Source organism: Theropithecus gelada, chromosome 15, assembly GCF_003255815.1.
Source record: "Theropithecus gelada isolate Dixy chromosome 15, Tgel_1.0, whole genome shotgun sequence".
In the NCBI taxonomy this organism is placed as follows: domain Eukaryota; kingdom Metazoa; phylum Chordata; class Mammalia; order Primates; family Cercopithecidae; genus Theropithecus; species Theropithecus gelada.
In genome coordinates this window covers 26,174,911-26,191,360 of record NC_037683.1, presented here as the reverse complement: position 1 = coordinate 26,191,360, position 16,450 = coordinate 26,174,911, and the positions used below count along the sequence as shown (strand labels likewise).

Here is a 16,450-nt window from a genome sequence, read left to right as displayed (position 1 = left end):
TTGGGCCTCAGCTCCTCATCTGCAAAATGGGAAGACTCTTCCCCACATTGCTGTGGCTTGCTCACAGGGTTGAGGTGAGAATGAACCCAAAGGAAGTGTGGGAAGGTCTTTAACAAAAGTTTCACGGTCCCAGTGGGGATTATTGAGTTGGTGCAACAGTTATCATAGTTTTTGCCATTGAACATAATGGCAAAAGCTGCAATGTCTTTTGCACCAACCTAATATTACTGGCATTTAAAAAAATCTGGTTGTGGAAACATTGAATTGTAAACTGAGGTTGGTTTTGATTACTTTGTGTTCTGATATTCCCATTCACGGTCCAGATAAGAAGAAATCTGATAAGTAATTTAGTCCATGGTTCTCAAAAGTTTGGACTTTATAGACCCAGGAAATTTGTCCCCAAAATGAAAATTCAGAGGCCAATATGGAGTGGACAGCTTTTTATTTTGCCTATTGTGATCATTCAAACAAAACAAAATCACTCTGGCAAAAAGCAAGCCAACTTAACTCCTGTCTATATCAACTTCATGTTGTAAAAGAAAGGACATTTTGACACACAAAACTGAAGGACCATCTCAGAGGAAGAGTGCCTCTTACATTAGATATAGTTGGCCCTGTGAAAAGGAGGCTACTGTGTCCTTATTTTTTGTACTCCACTTTGGACTGATGAAAACTTTATCAATTTTATTATGGGACCAGAATATTAGTTAGAGCCCCTGCGCTTGGCAACTTTTCATTGAAGTGCTCTTTAGGCGAGGAAACTGAGATCCAGAATGGCTAAGGTCCTATTACCTAATCAAAACTATCCAAGTCACTGAGACCGTGTTTGTGTTAAAAATCCCTTCTCCCTGTCAAAAAACGAAAAGTTTCCATCTTTCTTGGAAAGTCTGGGTGGAGGTGGTGGTGGAACAGTGGGAGTGGTGAGGGGCAAGTTATGTTCACTCAGAGTCTTTTGTTTTTTCCAAAGCTCCGTGTGAACATGCATTACGTGTTTAACTGAAACATCTGACTCCAAAGCCTGCAGTGACTCCTCCAATTCATAAGCTAAATCCAGCCCACCACCTCATTTGATAAATACGGTTTTATGGAAATGCAGCTGTGGCTACTTATTTGCATGTACTCAGGAGGGCTCAGCACTACAACAGCAGAGCTGACAAATTGCAACAGAGACATAGTGGCCCCCAAAGCCTAAACGTTTACTATCTGGCCCTTTGTAGAAAAAGTCTGCCTACCCCTGCATTCTACCATGCTCCTTTTAATCTTAATGTGAGTGTCTGCATAGACATGATTGGAATTGAGGTCACATGCTAAGTCATTCCAGCCAAAATGAGAGATTGTTGACAAGGCTGTGATTATTAGTCTGCCTTGAAAGATCCAGAATTCTTGTATTTTGGGGACTTTTGCCCCTACTTTTGAAGTCTCTGGGTGATAAACCACAGGAAAGGCATGGCCAAGGGAAACTTGAAGGACGCTCCAAGTGTGATGCTGTGAGTGTGAGGAGCTGTGTCCACTCATCTGTGTCCTCTGGACTCAAGGACACTCTTGTGCCCTTACCCTCGTGTCTACATCAACTCACTTCCTTACTTTTTGCTCTGAGCTTTCTGGTTATCCAGCTGTGTTTGCCATCTAGGTTCTAAAGGTTATAGGACTGAGATGGGGGTTGGTGTTCTTGGGTGGAAAAGACACTGTATTAGAGATGAGGACATCTGGGTTCTAGGCTTGGTTTTGTATGACCTTGGACAAGATGCTTCACTTTCCCTCTCTGGGTCTTCCTTTTCCTTCTCTGAGCAATAAAAACATTAATCAGGTCATCTGAAAATTTCTCATCATTGATGTTAACTGAACTCAGCATATCATCCCTCTGAGGCTAGTAGAGACGACGTGTTAATTAGTGACATCAATGACTGGAAATATAGGAGTGAGGAGGAAGTCTGTTTTCACAAGTCCTTGACTTCATTATGCATTTTAGTTATTATTAGTTATTTAATGATTACTATGTGCTGGTTGCCATGGCAAGCAATTTACAGATGAGATCTGAATGGCTTCTCCAATACCTTGATGAGGTGAGTATTATTATTCCCATTAAATAGATGAGGAGTTGAGGCTCCCAGGTGGGAAGTCAAGCCAAGATTCATTAACCCAGTTATCTGATTTCAGGTTTCAAGCTTTTAACAAAACACTGCCTTGCAGTCCTGCCTATGTCAGAGGTAGAATTTTCATTAGTGGGAGTGTCAAGGGCTGGTAGGAGATTTGTGGGGATGAGTTCAGGAGCTACTAAGATGAATTCAGGTGCATCACCTCAGTCCTGAGCCGCCCTTGCCTCCATCCCTACACACTTTACTGTTGGGCCATGTCATAGAGTTGTTTCTGGTTGATAATCAAGTTTCACACTTTATGGCATTCATTTAGATGACTTACTACTCATTTACACCGAATTCCAAGATCTTACCTCCTCTGAGGGGGATGTTGTCAGGTGAGTTGGGAATGGAGTCCTGGAAGAGAAGAAAGAAAAAAGCAACATGAGGTGTGCCATTCAGTTGAAACAACTTTTTTTTTTCTTTTTCATTTTGTTGTCCTTAGAGTACTGTGCAATTTACCATTTACCCTCTGCCTGCCTCTTAAATTTTAAAAAATAATTCACTGATGTGGTTTCCAATGGGCTTTCTGTTCACTTGTTTGACAGTCTGACTACTAGAAATGCAAGATGCAATACTGTCCTTGTTTCACAGGCAAGAGACATGGGGTTGAGTGAGATAAAACGACTTGCCCAGGGCCACAAAGTTAATTTATAGAAGATCAGGGACCAGAGCTGGGACTCTATTTTTTTTTTTTTTTTTGAGACAAAGTTTTACTCTGTCACCCATGCTGGAGTGCAGTGGCATGAATATGGGTCACTGAAGCTTCATCCTCCTGAGCTCAAGCGATCCTCTCGCCTCAGCTTCCTGAGTAGCTGGGAGTACAGGTGCACACCACTACATTCAGCTAATTTATAAAAGGAGTCTTGCTCTGTTGCCAGACTGGAGTGCAGTGGCACTATCTTGGCTCACTGCAACTGCCATCTCCCAGCTTCAGGTGATTTTCCTGCCTCAGTCTCCAGAGTAGCTGGGACTACAGGCATCCGCCACCATGCCCAGCTAAGTTTTGTATTTTTAGCAGACATAGGGTTTCACCATATTGGTGAGGCTGGTCTCAAACTCCTGACCTTGTGATCCACCTGCCTCGGCCTCCCAAAGTGCTGGGATTTCAGGTGTGAGCTATCACTTGGCTAGAGCTGGGACTCAACTCCCAATCTGGTGCTTTTCCCCTCTCCACACGTTTGGGGTTTTTTTTTCTTTTTCTTTTTCCTTTTGGTCAACATGAGAATAATCAAGTATATTATAAAAGTATATGTGGTTTTTTTTTCCCATGTTCGATTCATCTGTGAACGTATGTTGTAAACATACTTGGGAAGGTACATCTCTATCTGTCCTGTGGTTGGAAATTCTGAATTAGTTGTGTGTTTATATGCTAAGCATTGCGAGGACACCATAATTAAATTGGGTCCCCACCCTTATGGATTTATTACAAGTTTATATTTAAATATACAAATATGTATATACATGTAGTATACATACATACAAATGCATATTATACATTTAAACATTTACATTAGAGTATGTATTATTTATTCTGCAACAAACAAATATATATGTAAATATTTACACAAATAAGAGGTTGAGAGAAACAGATTGTCTTTCGAAGGAGAGAATCTTGGGCTGGGGATTGAAGGTGATTTAAGGGAGGTTCTAGTTCAAGGGCTCTCAACAAGGAGTTAACAGAAGCAGAGAGGCACAGTTCTTTCCCCCTAATAAATTCTTCAGAGACTGACTTTCGCACCGTTATTCTCCCTCCCCTTTCTCCCCAGCCATGAAGACATCCATACAACATTCTGCCGAGAAGGAATAAAGTATCTTATTCATCTTTTGACCTGCCCAGGTTGGAATCTCCTGTATTGCATTGAATTAAAATATTAATAAAGACCTAGAGAGGTGTGAGCATGTGTATGTGAAAAAACCAACTTCCTAACCTCTACCAAAGCAAGAAATTAGCAGCTGCCCACAGCCTATTTTCTTAGTGTTCTGTATGAACACTAGGACCATCTGGAGTTCCCCTACTATTGTAACATTTCCCTGGGAGCTCTGTCCTTTGCCTTCCGCTGAAAGCTTATTTTCTTATGCATGGATCTCTTCTCTAGTGCAAGAGGATGGTAGTGAGTCAAGGAGGTCTCCTGAAGGCAAAGCCCTGGCACAGCACCAATCTGGAGATGGGGGAAGTCAGTTTAAACATTTGGGCCCCAGCTTCTCAAGGGAAGGGAGGCAAACTTGTCCTGGAAGGCCCTTCCTACTGTAATAGTCTATGACTTTGTTGCCTTAGTTGAAAGCTTTTAACCTAACAAAGCTGTAAGTTTTTGTAGTCTTTCAGTTATGCATGCAGTTTGCAGGAAAACTTATATCACAAAATTCCCCTTTATGTTGCTCTTGTGAGACAACACACAACATTTTAAAATTTAATAAACAACTTACTGCCAAGCGTGACCATTGATTAGTGTGATGTGCAAATGCACTAAGAAAAATATATGCATTGAAATGTCTTACCACGATCATCAAATTCATCAGCTGCCCAGGGACATATACAGGGACAGTGAGAAAGGCTAGAATAGCAAACCTGGCAGAGCCATCATTGCAGAGGCTGCTAGCAGTTCGGGAAGTCCTAGAGAATCATTCATGCAGCACACCTTGGATGAGCACCTGGTCTGTGGTAGGAACTACGTTAGTCATTAAAAGACATCCTATGGATTTTATGCTTTAGTCGTTAAGGCAGCCATTTAAAAAATATAAATAAATGTGTAATTAGAATTGCAGGTTGTGGCAAGAGCTATGGAGGAAAAGAATCATGGTGCTTTAAGGTAATGCTGTTGGAACTTCAACGTGCATACGAATCACCTGGGAGTCTCCTTAAAATGCAAATTCTGATTCTGCAGATTTGGGGAGAGTTTGACATTCTGTATTTCTTTCTTTCTTTTTGAGATGTCACCCAGGCTGGAGTGCAGTGGCGCAATCTCGGCTCACTGTAGCCTCCATCTCCTGGGTTCAAGCAATTCCCCTGGCTCAGCCTCCCCAGTAGCTGGGACTAAAGGGGCCTACCACCACCCCCGGCTAATTTTTGTATTTTTAGTAGAGACAGGGTTTCGCTATGTTGACCAGACTGGTCTTGAACTCAGGTGATCTCCCCCCCTGGGCCTCCCAAACTACTGGGATTATAAGCGTGAGCCACTGCACCCGGCCAACATTCTGTATTTCTGGCAGCTTTCGAGTAATACTGATACTCATGGCCCACAGAACACACTTTGAATAGCACAGCTAGAGAAGTAATATCAGAGAGGAGGACCTAATTTATGTGGGGGTCAAGGAAGGCCTCTTTTCTCTCTAACACTTGAATGCTTTCTGGTTTCCTAATTTCAGACAGCGGATGTCAAAAGCAGAGCACTTCAAACAGGAAAGAAGCCTGTCGCTTAAACCTTCACCGAGGGCCCAGGAAATCCACGACAGAAACGTGACTATTCCTATTTTGAAGAGCTCTTGGGACAGGGTCTTTACAGCTTTTCCTAGCTACCATGGTAGTCAAGATTAGACAATCAAAGCCAGAGGGAGACTGAGACATCTTTCAGTCCATTAGGCTAATTTTATGGAGGAGGAAACCAAGGCACTCATGAGTCAGAGGCAGATCTTGGACTGAAATTCTCTGGTGTCCTTTCCACTGACCCAGGAAAGATGCTGTTTCCAGAAACCAAGGATAGAAGAGCTCATTCCTACCTCCTCCTCTCTCCCATAAGCAGTCCTTGTATTTGGAGGTGGAGAAGCAGGGTCTAAGGAGATGATGACTGTTGAAATTCAATGAAGACTGTTCATAAACAGGTATTATACTAAGTGTTGTTCACCAACTCCTCTTTGGCAAGATGTCCCCCAGTCCTAGAATTCTCTCCCTAATCTTGTCTGGGGATCTGGGTCCTAGCTCTGGAAATGTGAACTCTCTTGCTCGATGACTTGGCTTTAAGTAAGGTAGTGCCTAGGCTGAACGCAGGCACAAACAAATGGACTCTCCCAGGTTTTCATTCTCAGCTCCACTGAGTAGCTCAGGAAACTGTCTCCGTGATTATCAACCAGTTACGCTTCTTAAGTGTACTTCCTCTTTTTTTGGCCCCTGTAGATGTCTGATGAGTATTCCCAACAATAATAAAGTTCTTTTCATGTATGGAGGAGGGGAATGGTCATGTCTAACCTATTTGTCTCCAGGTAAAATGAACCCCATCCCAATCATCTTCCCTGCCTAGGAGTGTTTTCCTCTCCTTTAATCAGTGATTAGATTGCTAATAATCCATCTTTCCACTGGGTTATTGTGGACATCATAAGATATTATAAAGTATTAGCAAGTACTTGAAAAGCATAGCTATTTTGAGCACCGCCTTGATGTTAACGATGTGCTTAATTTGCCTCAATACCTTGAAAGACTTGTTTCTTTTCACAGAGGAATGATCAGCAGATGCAATCAGCTCCCGAATTTGCTTTGGACACAAAATGCCCTCTTGGACCAAAAATGATTAAAGGCAACTCTGTTTGGAAAATGACAGGGGGAAGTCCACATTCCTTTCCTTGCTGCCCTCACATAGTCTTGTAAGGTGGGATCTGGCTCTTGGCCCACAGAGACTTTTGCCAAGAATACCTCTTATTTTCAAGCTAATTCATTGAGCACTTAATGAGGGTTACTCTATATGCATTATTTCATTTGACCTTTAACTTGACCCCAAGAGTTAGGGATTCATCAAGACTTAGAGAAGTGATTTCATAATGTGATAATGTTTACAGAAGGTCCCACAGGTGGTGAATAGCACAGAAGGGATTCAAACTTAGGTGAGTCTGACTTTGAAGGCACTGCTCTTCAATGTCCTGCTACATTGTCTCTCTAGATGAGGGCAGGATAAAGCTGAGCAGCAAAATCTCCTGAAGTTTCATGGAAAAGTGAATAGAAGTCATGGAAAATCCTCAGGGGAAGACTATTTTTACTGGGAGCACATGGTCTGCCAAAGTGAGAATTGGACCACAGTTGCTTAAAGCAGTGCTTCTCCCACTTTAAAAGACTGACCAGCATCTGGTGATTTTCGTAAAAGCAGATTCTGTCTCAATAGGGAGGGCCCCTTAGGTTTTTCATTTTTGATGAGCTTCCAGGTGATGCCAATGTTGCCAGGCCATGGACCACACCTTGAGTAACAAGGTCTTAAATACACTACTCAGTAGGCAATCAGAACACGTGAGGTCTTGAGAGATGGCTGTAGGAGGCTGAGTGTAGATTTGGGCTCAGATATGGGCTTAGGAAATCTTCCTAGTTTGAACATGGCAGTGGCATCCTGTCCTCTCAGTCTTTTCTATCAAATCTTTTTGTCACCTAGTTCCATTTCTTCTCCTCTGTACAATCTGGACTGACTTCTGGCCCTACCACTCCTCTCCTCACACCTGGGCTTTCCTTCCTATGGGCTGTGCCACTGCTTTCTTTTTTCGCCCCACCTGGAATATCCTGCTCCTCCTCCTCCTCCTGCTACCATCTTTCCAATGGTGAGCTCTCCTCTACAGAAGAATAACAATAACAGCTAATAAATTTGGAAGAAGTGACAGACTTAGGCATTCCCTTTCTTTAACCCTCAGTGCATTAGCTGATTCAGACAAGGATCATTAAGAAATGGCAAAACCACCAAATGAAGGGTATTTATGTCTTCAGAGTATTATCCCATACATAGATTTCCTTCCTTCCTTCCTTCCTTCCTTCCTTCCTTCCTTCCTTCCTTCCTTCCTTCCTTCCTTCCTTCCTTCCTTCCTTCCTTTCTTTCCTCCTTCCTTCCTTCCTTCCTTCCTTCCTTCCTTTCTTTCTTTCTTTCTTTCTTTCTTTCTTTCTTTCTTTCTTTCTTTCTTTCTTTCTTTCTTTCTTTCTTTCTTTCTTTCTTTCTTCTTTCTTTCTTTCTTTCTTTCTTTCTTTCTTTCTTTCTTTCTTTCTGTTTTTTTTTTTTTTTTTTTAAGATGAAATGTCACTCAGGCTGGGATGCAGTGGTGCCATCTCTATTCACTGAAACCTTGGTCTCCCGGGTTCAAGCAATTATCCTGCCTCAGCCTCCCCAGTAGCTGGGACTACAGGTGTGTGCCACCACATCCTGCTAATTTTAGTATTTTTTGTAGAGACAGGATTTTGCCATGTTGGCCAGGCTGGTCTTAAACTCCTGGCCTCAAGTGATCCACTCACCTTTGCCTTCCAAAGTGTTGGGGTTACAGGCATGAGACACTGCTCCTGGCCAGGTTACTTATTAATGAGAAAGAAAAATGTTTTACAAAGGCGATAGTTGGTGGTCACCACCTTAATCAAGTGACCAAACCTATAGTCATAAAAAATGGGACAACCTGACATATGCCTCTAGCTGTGCTACAGTAAGAAGTGTATAGAATTACCTATATACTATTCTTACCAAAAATGTTTCATCTAAGTATAACCATAAGTCAATACCAATACAAATCCAGGCTATGAATGGATTTCTACAACAGAACTGGTCTGGACCCTTAAAAAAAGATCAATGTTATTTAAAACAAACACCAAAGGGCAAAGGAGATTTTAGCTCAGTGCTTCTCAAACTTTAATATGCATACAGATCCCCTGGGGAGCTTGTTAAAATGCAGATTCTGATTCAGAAGATCTGGGGTGAGCCCTGAGATTTTGAATTTCTTTCTTGCTTTCTTTTTTTTTTTTTTTTGAGACGGAGTCTCACTCTGTCGCCCAGGCTGGAGTGCAGTGGCCGGATCTCCGCTCACTGCAAGCTCCGCCTCCCGGGTTCACACCATTCTCCTGCCTCAGCCTCCCAAGTAGCTGGGACTACAGGCGCCCGCCACCTCGCCCCTGCTAGTTTTTTTTTTTTTTTTTTTTTTCGTATTTTTTAGTAGAGACGGGGTTTCACCGTGTCAGCCAGGATGGTCTCGATCTCCTGACCTCGTGATCCGCCCGTCTCGGCCTCCCAAAGTACTGGATTACAGGCTTGAGCCACCGCGCCTGGCCGAGATTTTGAATTTCTAACAAGACCCAGGACCACACTTTAAAGAGCAAAGTTCTAGATTAAAACAGATATTATCATAACACAGTATGTGACCTTAGATTTGTTCAAACAAACGAAAACACAACAGCCATACATATAAGACATTTTTGAACAAGTAAAGAAATTAAAATATGGACCATATATTGTTATTATTTGATGATATTAATGAATTAGTATCAACTGTCTTGGCTATGATAGTGGCATTGCAGTTAGTTAAGAGATGAGTACTGAAGTTCATGTGAGTGAAAGGTCATGCTGCCTACAGCTTACTTTCATATCCTTATCTAGAGAGAGCAAAAATACAGCAAGATACTGACACACCAATCTAGGTGCAAGGTTATATGAGCATTTGCCATTCTACTTTTCTGTAGGTTTGAACATTTTCAGAATAAGACTTTGGGAATAAGCCATGACTGTTGTAATTCTTGGAAGCCTGACTTTTGTTCTAGCTCTTCCGCAAACCCCATCCTTCATCCCAAGCAGAAATGACTTCTCCTTTGCTCTGTGGCATTCTGTGCCATTCTGCCCAGAATCCAAGAACTTGGTGTTTGGGCTTCATCTGCTCAATTTAACAGAGTTCCCAGAAGACAGGGTCTTGCCCAGTCCACTTGGGACTCTCCACATAACCTCACACAGGGCTCGCTCCTGGGAAGATTTACAGTGGATTTTTCTGGATTGCTAAATGGGATGAATATCAGGTGGAGGGAGTACCTTGGGTAGAGGGAAGTGTCATGGGGCATTCCAAATAACTTCTTCTTGTTCCGAACTCCTATTAGCCTCAACAGGGAAGGCACCATGTTCAAGAGGCTAAAGAAGAGGTGTAGAGTCAGCAAACAAGACATGGGGGTTTTATTGCGGGCTTACATAGAGGGGAGGAGTCCAGTGGCAGCGAGCTGAACAGGAAGACTGCTTTATGGACAGAAATGATCTCATGGCAGTGGGGTGGACGACATATTCACCTTATATACAGTCCAGTGGTAGTGGGCTGGGCAGGAAAACCACAACCACTTTTCATATAGCATGCAGTTTCTACAGCATGCTCACTTAACAGCCTCCCCTTAATGGCCTCAATCTCAATCTCTTGTATGGCCCAAGTTCCACGGCCAATCTCTCGTACTCAGGCCTCAATCTCTTGTACAACCCAAGTTCCACGGGATGGGCTGGGGACTCAGATGTTCCTCATAGACAAGGAATGAGTCTCCAGGTTGACCACTCCTGGATTCTCTCGCTTGGAACACCCATTCAGACGTGTCTGCCATACATGGTTATTCTAAGGGTATGCTTCAGTTATTGCTATATCAGGTGTGTTTACCCTACACTTCTATTTTGTATCTGAGCTTAAAAATAAAAGCAAAATACCACACAACCACCAATAATCACTACCCTTAAACAGGTGCTCAGCTCCACTGTTGGTGTGTGGAAATAATTTAAAAAGAGTATTATTAGTATTATTATTATTTTTTAAAGAATTTTCTTTGCTTATAAAGGGAAAAGAGGCAGCTGCTTTCTTGAAAGCCTACCAATCATGAACCCTTTACGCTAACCTTTCGGAATGTAACCCTTTACATTCTCCCCTGGGGCTAGTGAAGCCCAGTCTCCTGGTTTACAAAACAAAGATGTCTCTAAGGTTAAGGGCCTCGGAGCCTTTTTGAAATGTGAACACCTACCTCTGGTGTTAACGTAGGAGTCTATGTCCTTATGTATTCTCCTGTCCTTTGAGAGATAAGAGAAGTTTTATTTTTTGTTCTTTTGCTTTGCTAGATGAATTGTGTGAAATTTCATCTTGACTTTGTAGTCTGTTGCAGGCTGCCTATTTGCATGTACTCTTGTGCTTACTCAACAGTAAATCATTTTTTTCTTTCCATATTGATGTAAAGAGGAGTCTGTTGGTAGGACTTTTACTTCCTCAGGGGTATACTAGTACAATCTCTTTGGAGACAGACTGACATTTATTGAAATGAAAATGCACATTGCTCCTGGCTAACATGGTGAAACCCCATCTCTACTAAAAATACAAAAAAATTAGCTGGGCGTGGTGGTGGGCACCTGTAGTCACAGCTACTAGGGAGGCTGGGGCAGGAGAATGGCGTGAACCTGGGAGGCGGAGCTTGCAGTGAGCAGAGATCATGCCACTGCACTCCAGCCTGGGTGACAGAGCGAGACTCCGTCTCAAAAAAAAAAAAGAAAGAAAACGCGCATTCCATTTCTATCACTAAAAATTTATTCCCCAGATATACTTGCAGACATGCACAGAGGGCAGAAATTCTAGAGAAAACATTGATGTCTCTCACCAGGCACTGATAAATTATGAAGCATTTACACTTCATACTATGCGACTCTTCAAAAGAATGAAATGAACTTCTATGTACTGAGATGGAAGGATCTCTAAGATATACAGTGTGTTGTCAAGTGAATAAAGCAAGATGCAAAATTGTGGGTTTATTATAATGATGTGTGTACTGTGTATTTGTAGATGCACAGATTTTTGGAAGGACACACAAGAATCTGTCAATGGTGGTTATCTAGGTGAAGAGGGATTAGTGGGTGGGTGGGGAAAGGTGAAGATTTTTACTTCCTTTTCTCTTATTTGCTAGTTACTTTTCTTAAACCATGTGAGTATAGTATTTTATAATGTATTACAAAATATATCAATATATTCTATTATAAAATATTAAATAGCATATAATAAATATTTTATAATATATTTATAATATAAAATGTTTATTTTATAATATATTTATAATATAAAATGTTTATTTTATAATATCATATTTATCATATAAAATGTTTATAATATATTTATCATATATTATATGATATATATAATATTATATATGATATGATTATATAAATCATATAATATTATATATGATAATATTTATCATATAAAATGTTTATTTTATATTTTATATAATATTATATATTATATCATATTATATATTTTATATTTTATATCATATTATATGATATTTATCATATAAAATGTTTATTTTATAATATAATATTTATAATATAAAGTGTTTATTTTATAATATAAAATAGTATTTATTTTATAATATAAAGTAATATTATTATATAATATAAAATAATATTTTACAAATATGCTGGCTTAAATGTAAATAAAACAAAATACAACCACCACTGAGACTTTAAAAATATCACTGGAAAGGAAGTTCCATAGTAACTCAAAGACAGGGATTTCGTTGGTTTTTTTTCAAGGCTTTGGAACAATGTCCTGCACACCGTAGATATTTAATAAATACGTGAGACAGAAACCTAAGTTCCTCCTTTGTCTCTCCCAAGGAGTTTAAGCTTGGAGTTATCTGATCTTCAAGTCAAACCTCAAGGCAAGCTTTGTCGATTTCCCTACACTCTCTACATCTTCTCTCCTCTGTCTCTTTGCTCATGCTGTTCCATTGGCTAGGAGTGCCTCTCCTCTGCTTTCCCTTCCCTGCCTGTTTGAAATAGTTCACATTTCTCAAGCCAACCTGAAACTCTAGTCCCCAGGAAAGTTTTTCTTAAACCTGTCTGGAAAAATACACTGTCTCCTTAACTTGTGCTCTCATGGTATCCCTTTCATCACTTATTATATATGATGACTTAGTTGTTTTAAATTTTGTCCATACATGTGTCTTGGGATAAGAATTGTGTGACTTCTTATGCCAGTAAAACCATTCTATGGTTCTCCACCCCTGTTCCCATCACATACAGAGTGCTAACTGACCATTAACTCATTACATTTTTAATAATGGGGATGTGAATCTAAGCTCCCTGGCTTTCTTCTTTTGATTTATTTCCTAGAGTTTCTTTTACAGTCTCTTCATTTGTCTAAGTTATTCCTGTTTTCAAGTCAGTCTACATTCCATCTTCCTATAGGAAACCCTTCCTGATAACTCAAGTTAATGGGAATGATGCTTTTTTTTTTTCTTGTTAGGTCTTACAACTGTTAACGTCTGAGGAATTTATTGAAAATGATATGTGCAATGCATTTGACACTTAATATATCACAGCTGCTATTAACTTGGCAGGCCTCAGTTTTAAGGAAGCAACTGATATTTCCTGGGCTAAGAAATCACAGCACACCAAACTGTACAATCAGATTTTGCAGTGAATCTTTTCATATCCAAACATGAGCGGTAAGTCAAGGAAATGGATGCACGAGAAGATAAAGCTCCCAAGAGAAGTGTGGGTACAATGTTTCTTAGTGCTTCTGTGGCTGTCTGTGTTGGCAAAGGGGATGCTGCTGGCATCAAACAATCAAGCAGTATTGGCTCTACCACTTTCTCACGGTGACGTAGTTCAAGCCCTGTTCCCTCTCTGCTCCTCATTTTCCACATTTACAAAAACGAGGCAGAAAGATCTGCTCTGGTTCTTTTATAGAAGAAATCAATTCAACTAAAAGTTGGATAGGAATGAGCTCTGAAGCTCTCTCTAGCTTTATATATCACCATCACCAACCATTTTTCCACCATCTCTCTCTCAGCAGTTTTAGTTGGATCCTTTAACTAAGGAACTTCTTAAAGGACACTTCAATTTCTTTTCTTTGGCCATTGCTATAAAATGACACACCCTTGGTTTACTCCAAATTCAAATTACCGAAATTGCAGAGCCCCTACAGAAGAAAAGATGCCCTAAAGTGTTTTCAAGATTATTATACTTAGTAGATGTAGATAAACCCATTAAATTATGAGTTTTAAGAATTCCACTATCTAAATCAAATATTTGTGACTCCTTCTTTTCACTTCTGTAGAGACATGAGCTTCAAAGCTTCCATTTAATTTCAAAGCTTGATGACCCTTGAGAAATAGATATCAAAGCCTTTTAAAGCCTAGTTCTTTCCAGCAATTGATAAGTTGTAGAGTATTTGGCCTAAGAAAACTGAAGAAAAACCAGAACAAATTCTGCAGGATTATAGTACCATGAAAAGTAGGAGCTATGAAGTAAGAAACAGAAATATTCTCACTTTGGCAGGTCATGTGGGTGGGTGCAGTTCTTAAATTACTCAAATTAACAACTTTACTTCATCAAAAAAAATTCACAAGCAATATATGCTATTACTACAGCATTTTCTACATAATACATACTGGTGGATTCTCTGTAAACACCAGTTTCCTAAAATATGAAGAAGCTTCCTCTTTCTCCTCCTCTTCTGTTTTCAGAAACAAATCTTACCATTTACTTCAAAGTAAAACTCCCAAGACAGTCTGACCCTGTACAGTGTGCACCCAACAATTGCTTAGTATTGTGAGGAACCTCAGAGAGAACAGGTGCTAAAAACCTTTCAACTTTCTGCTTTTATGTGCTGTTTTTTTGTGACGCCCTAACTTCTTCAAAGTTGTGGCTTAAGAAGAAGCTTTCGATTTGTCTTGCTGGCTGTAACACCAAAATGTCCAAAGCTCTAAGAAGCCGTGGTCTTCTCTTTTGCCTCCTTTCCTTCTAGACCCTGGCCTCTGAAACTTAGCTACCTATATAAAACAAAAGCAAAACCAAAAACTCTTGGCGATGGGTGAGGCCTCAGAAACCTCCAGGACACTCGGACTTAGGATACGGAACTTCAGAATCCAGTCTGAAGTCCTTGAAGACACGATAGCAACTTGTGCAAATGTGTTATCAGGTTTCTTTATTGCTTCCTTCCTTGATATGGGTCCCTGGCTCATTAAGATTTAAATGTTAACTTTGAAAGGCCAATAGCTTCCCTCCACAGTTTTGCTCAGACAGGTCTGCAAAGTTTTAAGATGATGATGGTCTAACAATATTTCTCTCAACAAGCCAAATTATTTTAGAGAGTTAAGTTCCTCTTTTGTTTCTCCCTTTCTCATACACACACACACTGTATAACATATATATATAATGTAACATAAATATATTGTGCTATACAGTATATACTATAGTATACATATATATATATAGAGAGAGAGAGTTTACTTATTTAATTTTATTTTTTTGCTCTTAACCAACAAACGAATATCGTTTGTTCCCAGGGCTCTTTCTCTGGGGAAAACAACAAGAAAAGGAAAGGGAGGAAGAGGAGTCCACTTACCGTCCTCTGAACTACCAACACCATAATGGTGGCCACCGTGAAGACGAGGCACAGAGCCAGCGTGGCTGTGGTGAAATAGAAATAGCTGCGGCTGGTGGTCTCCAGGTGGCTGGCCACGGAGCCCGCCGGCACATGGGTGGCTGTGTCTCCAGGAGGGGCCATTCCGTTGAGTGCTTGCTGCAGCCCTGGGTCCATTCTTTATATAGTCTTCCCCACATCACACCTTATCTCTCTTCATCTGATTCGGTCCTGGGCCCATCTCTGTTCCAAGAAGGATTCTCCCCCTGAATCCTGAATCATGTGACTTGGAAAAAAACCTTCACCTGCTGCCTGGCGGAGAAACTCTTCTCTGGGGGCGTGAGGCGAGAGGCGGCAGCAAGGGTGGGGGAGAGGTTCATTTTTCATTGCCAGGGATTAAGTTGTGTGCAGAGAAACCAGCTACAGAGAAGGTGGCTGATGTCAGAGGGCGCGTAGGAAAATGACGGTTCCCCTACTCTCTGCGTGTGTGTGTGTGTGTGTGTGTGTGTGTGCGCGCACACACACAAAGCAACTTCTGTTTAGTTTAGACTCGGCCACAAAACGCCTTCCTGTTCAAGAATCTGCACCTTCTTTCAGCGAGGTGCACCTTCTTTCAGCGAGGCCTGCGCCTCAGAAGCTCTCCCCAGATAATGAGTCCTTGCTGGGTCTCAGGGAGGCCGGATCCCTCGGACTGCAGTGGAATAACTCCAAAGGGTTCGGTTTGATCATATTGGCTCCTGCTGAAAAAGGGACCTGCTGCAGGCTCCCTGGGGGAAAAGGGGCGCACAAATGGAGACATTTCTCCAAAGGGGGACTGGCTCATGGCAGTATGAAATTTGGGGTTCAAAGATACTGTCAGAGAGCAGGAATCTGGAAACATCGATCTTTTGAACAAACACTCCTGCAGAATGTTTTGGGATCTGTTAAACCGGCAGATGAACCTGGGCCTGCGATAAAACTCATGAAGAGGGGAAGGAATTGGCAGTGAGGTGGTGTGGTGTGGAAATGTGGGGGCTGTGTGTGTTCTGCGTGGTGTACTATGTGGTGTGTGTGTATTTGTGGTATGGGGTATGTGTATGTGTTGTGTGTTCTGTGTTGTATATGTATGCAGTGTGTGTGTGGTGTACGTTTGTGATCTGCGATGCATGCCATGTGTGGTGTGTATGTATGTGTTGTGTGTGGTGGGTTGTGTATGTATGTGTTGTGTGTGGTGGGTTGTGTATGTATGT

General features: G+C 41.1%; 1 protein-coding gene across 2 annotated transcripts in view; it reads right to left on the bottom strand.

Moving 5' to 3' along the window:
- Positions 1–15,762, bottom strand: part of TNFSF8 (TNF superfamily member 8) — a 40,096-nt gene extending 24,334 nt beyond the window's left edge. For both annotated transcript variants that reach the window (XM_025359815.1, XM_025359814.1), the window contains exons 1-2: positions 15,204–15,762; positions 2,450–2,492 (exon numbers count right to left, since the gene is read on the bottom strand). In XM_025359815.1, the coding sequence (XP_025215600.1) occupies positions 2,450–2,492; positions 15,204–15,398 (238 nt within the window). In that variant the 5' untranslated portion in view covers positions 15,399–15,762. The remainder of the gene's footprint in view (positions 1–2,449; positions 2,493–15,203) is intronic.
- Positions 15,763–16,450: the final 688 nt, after the last annotated feature.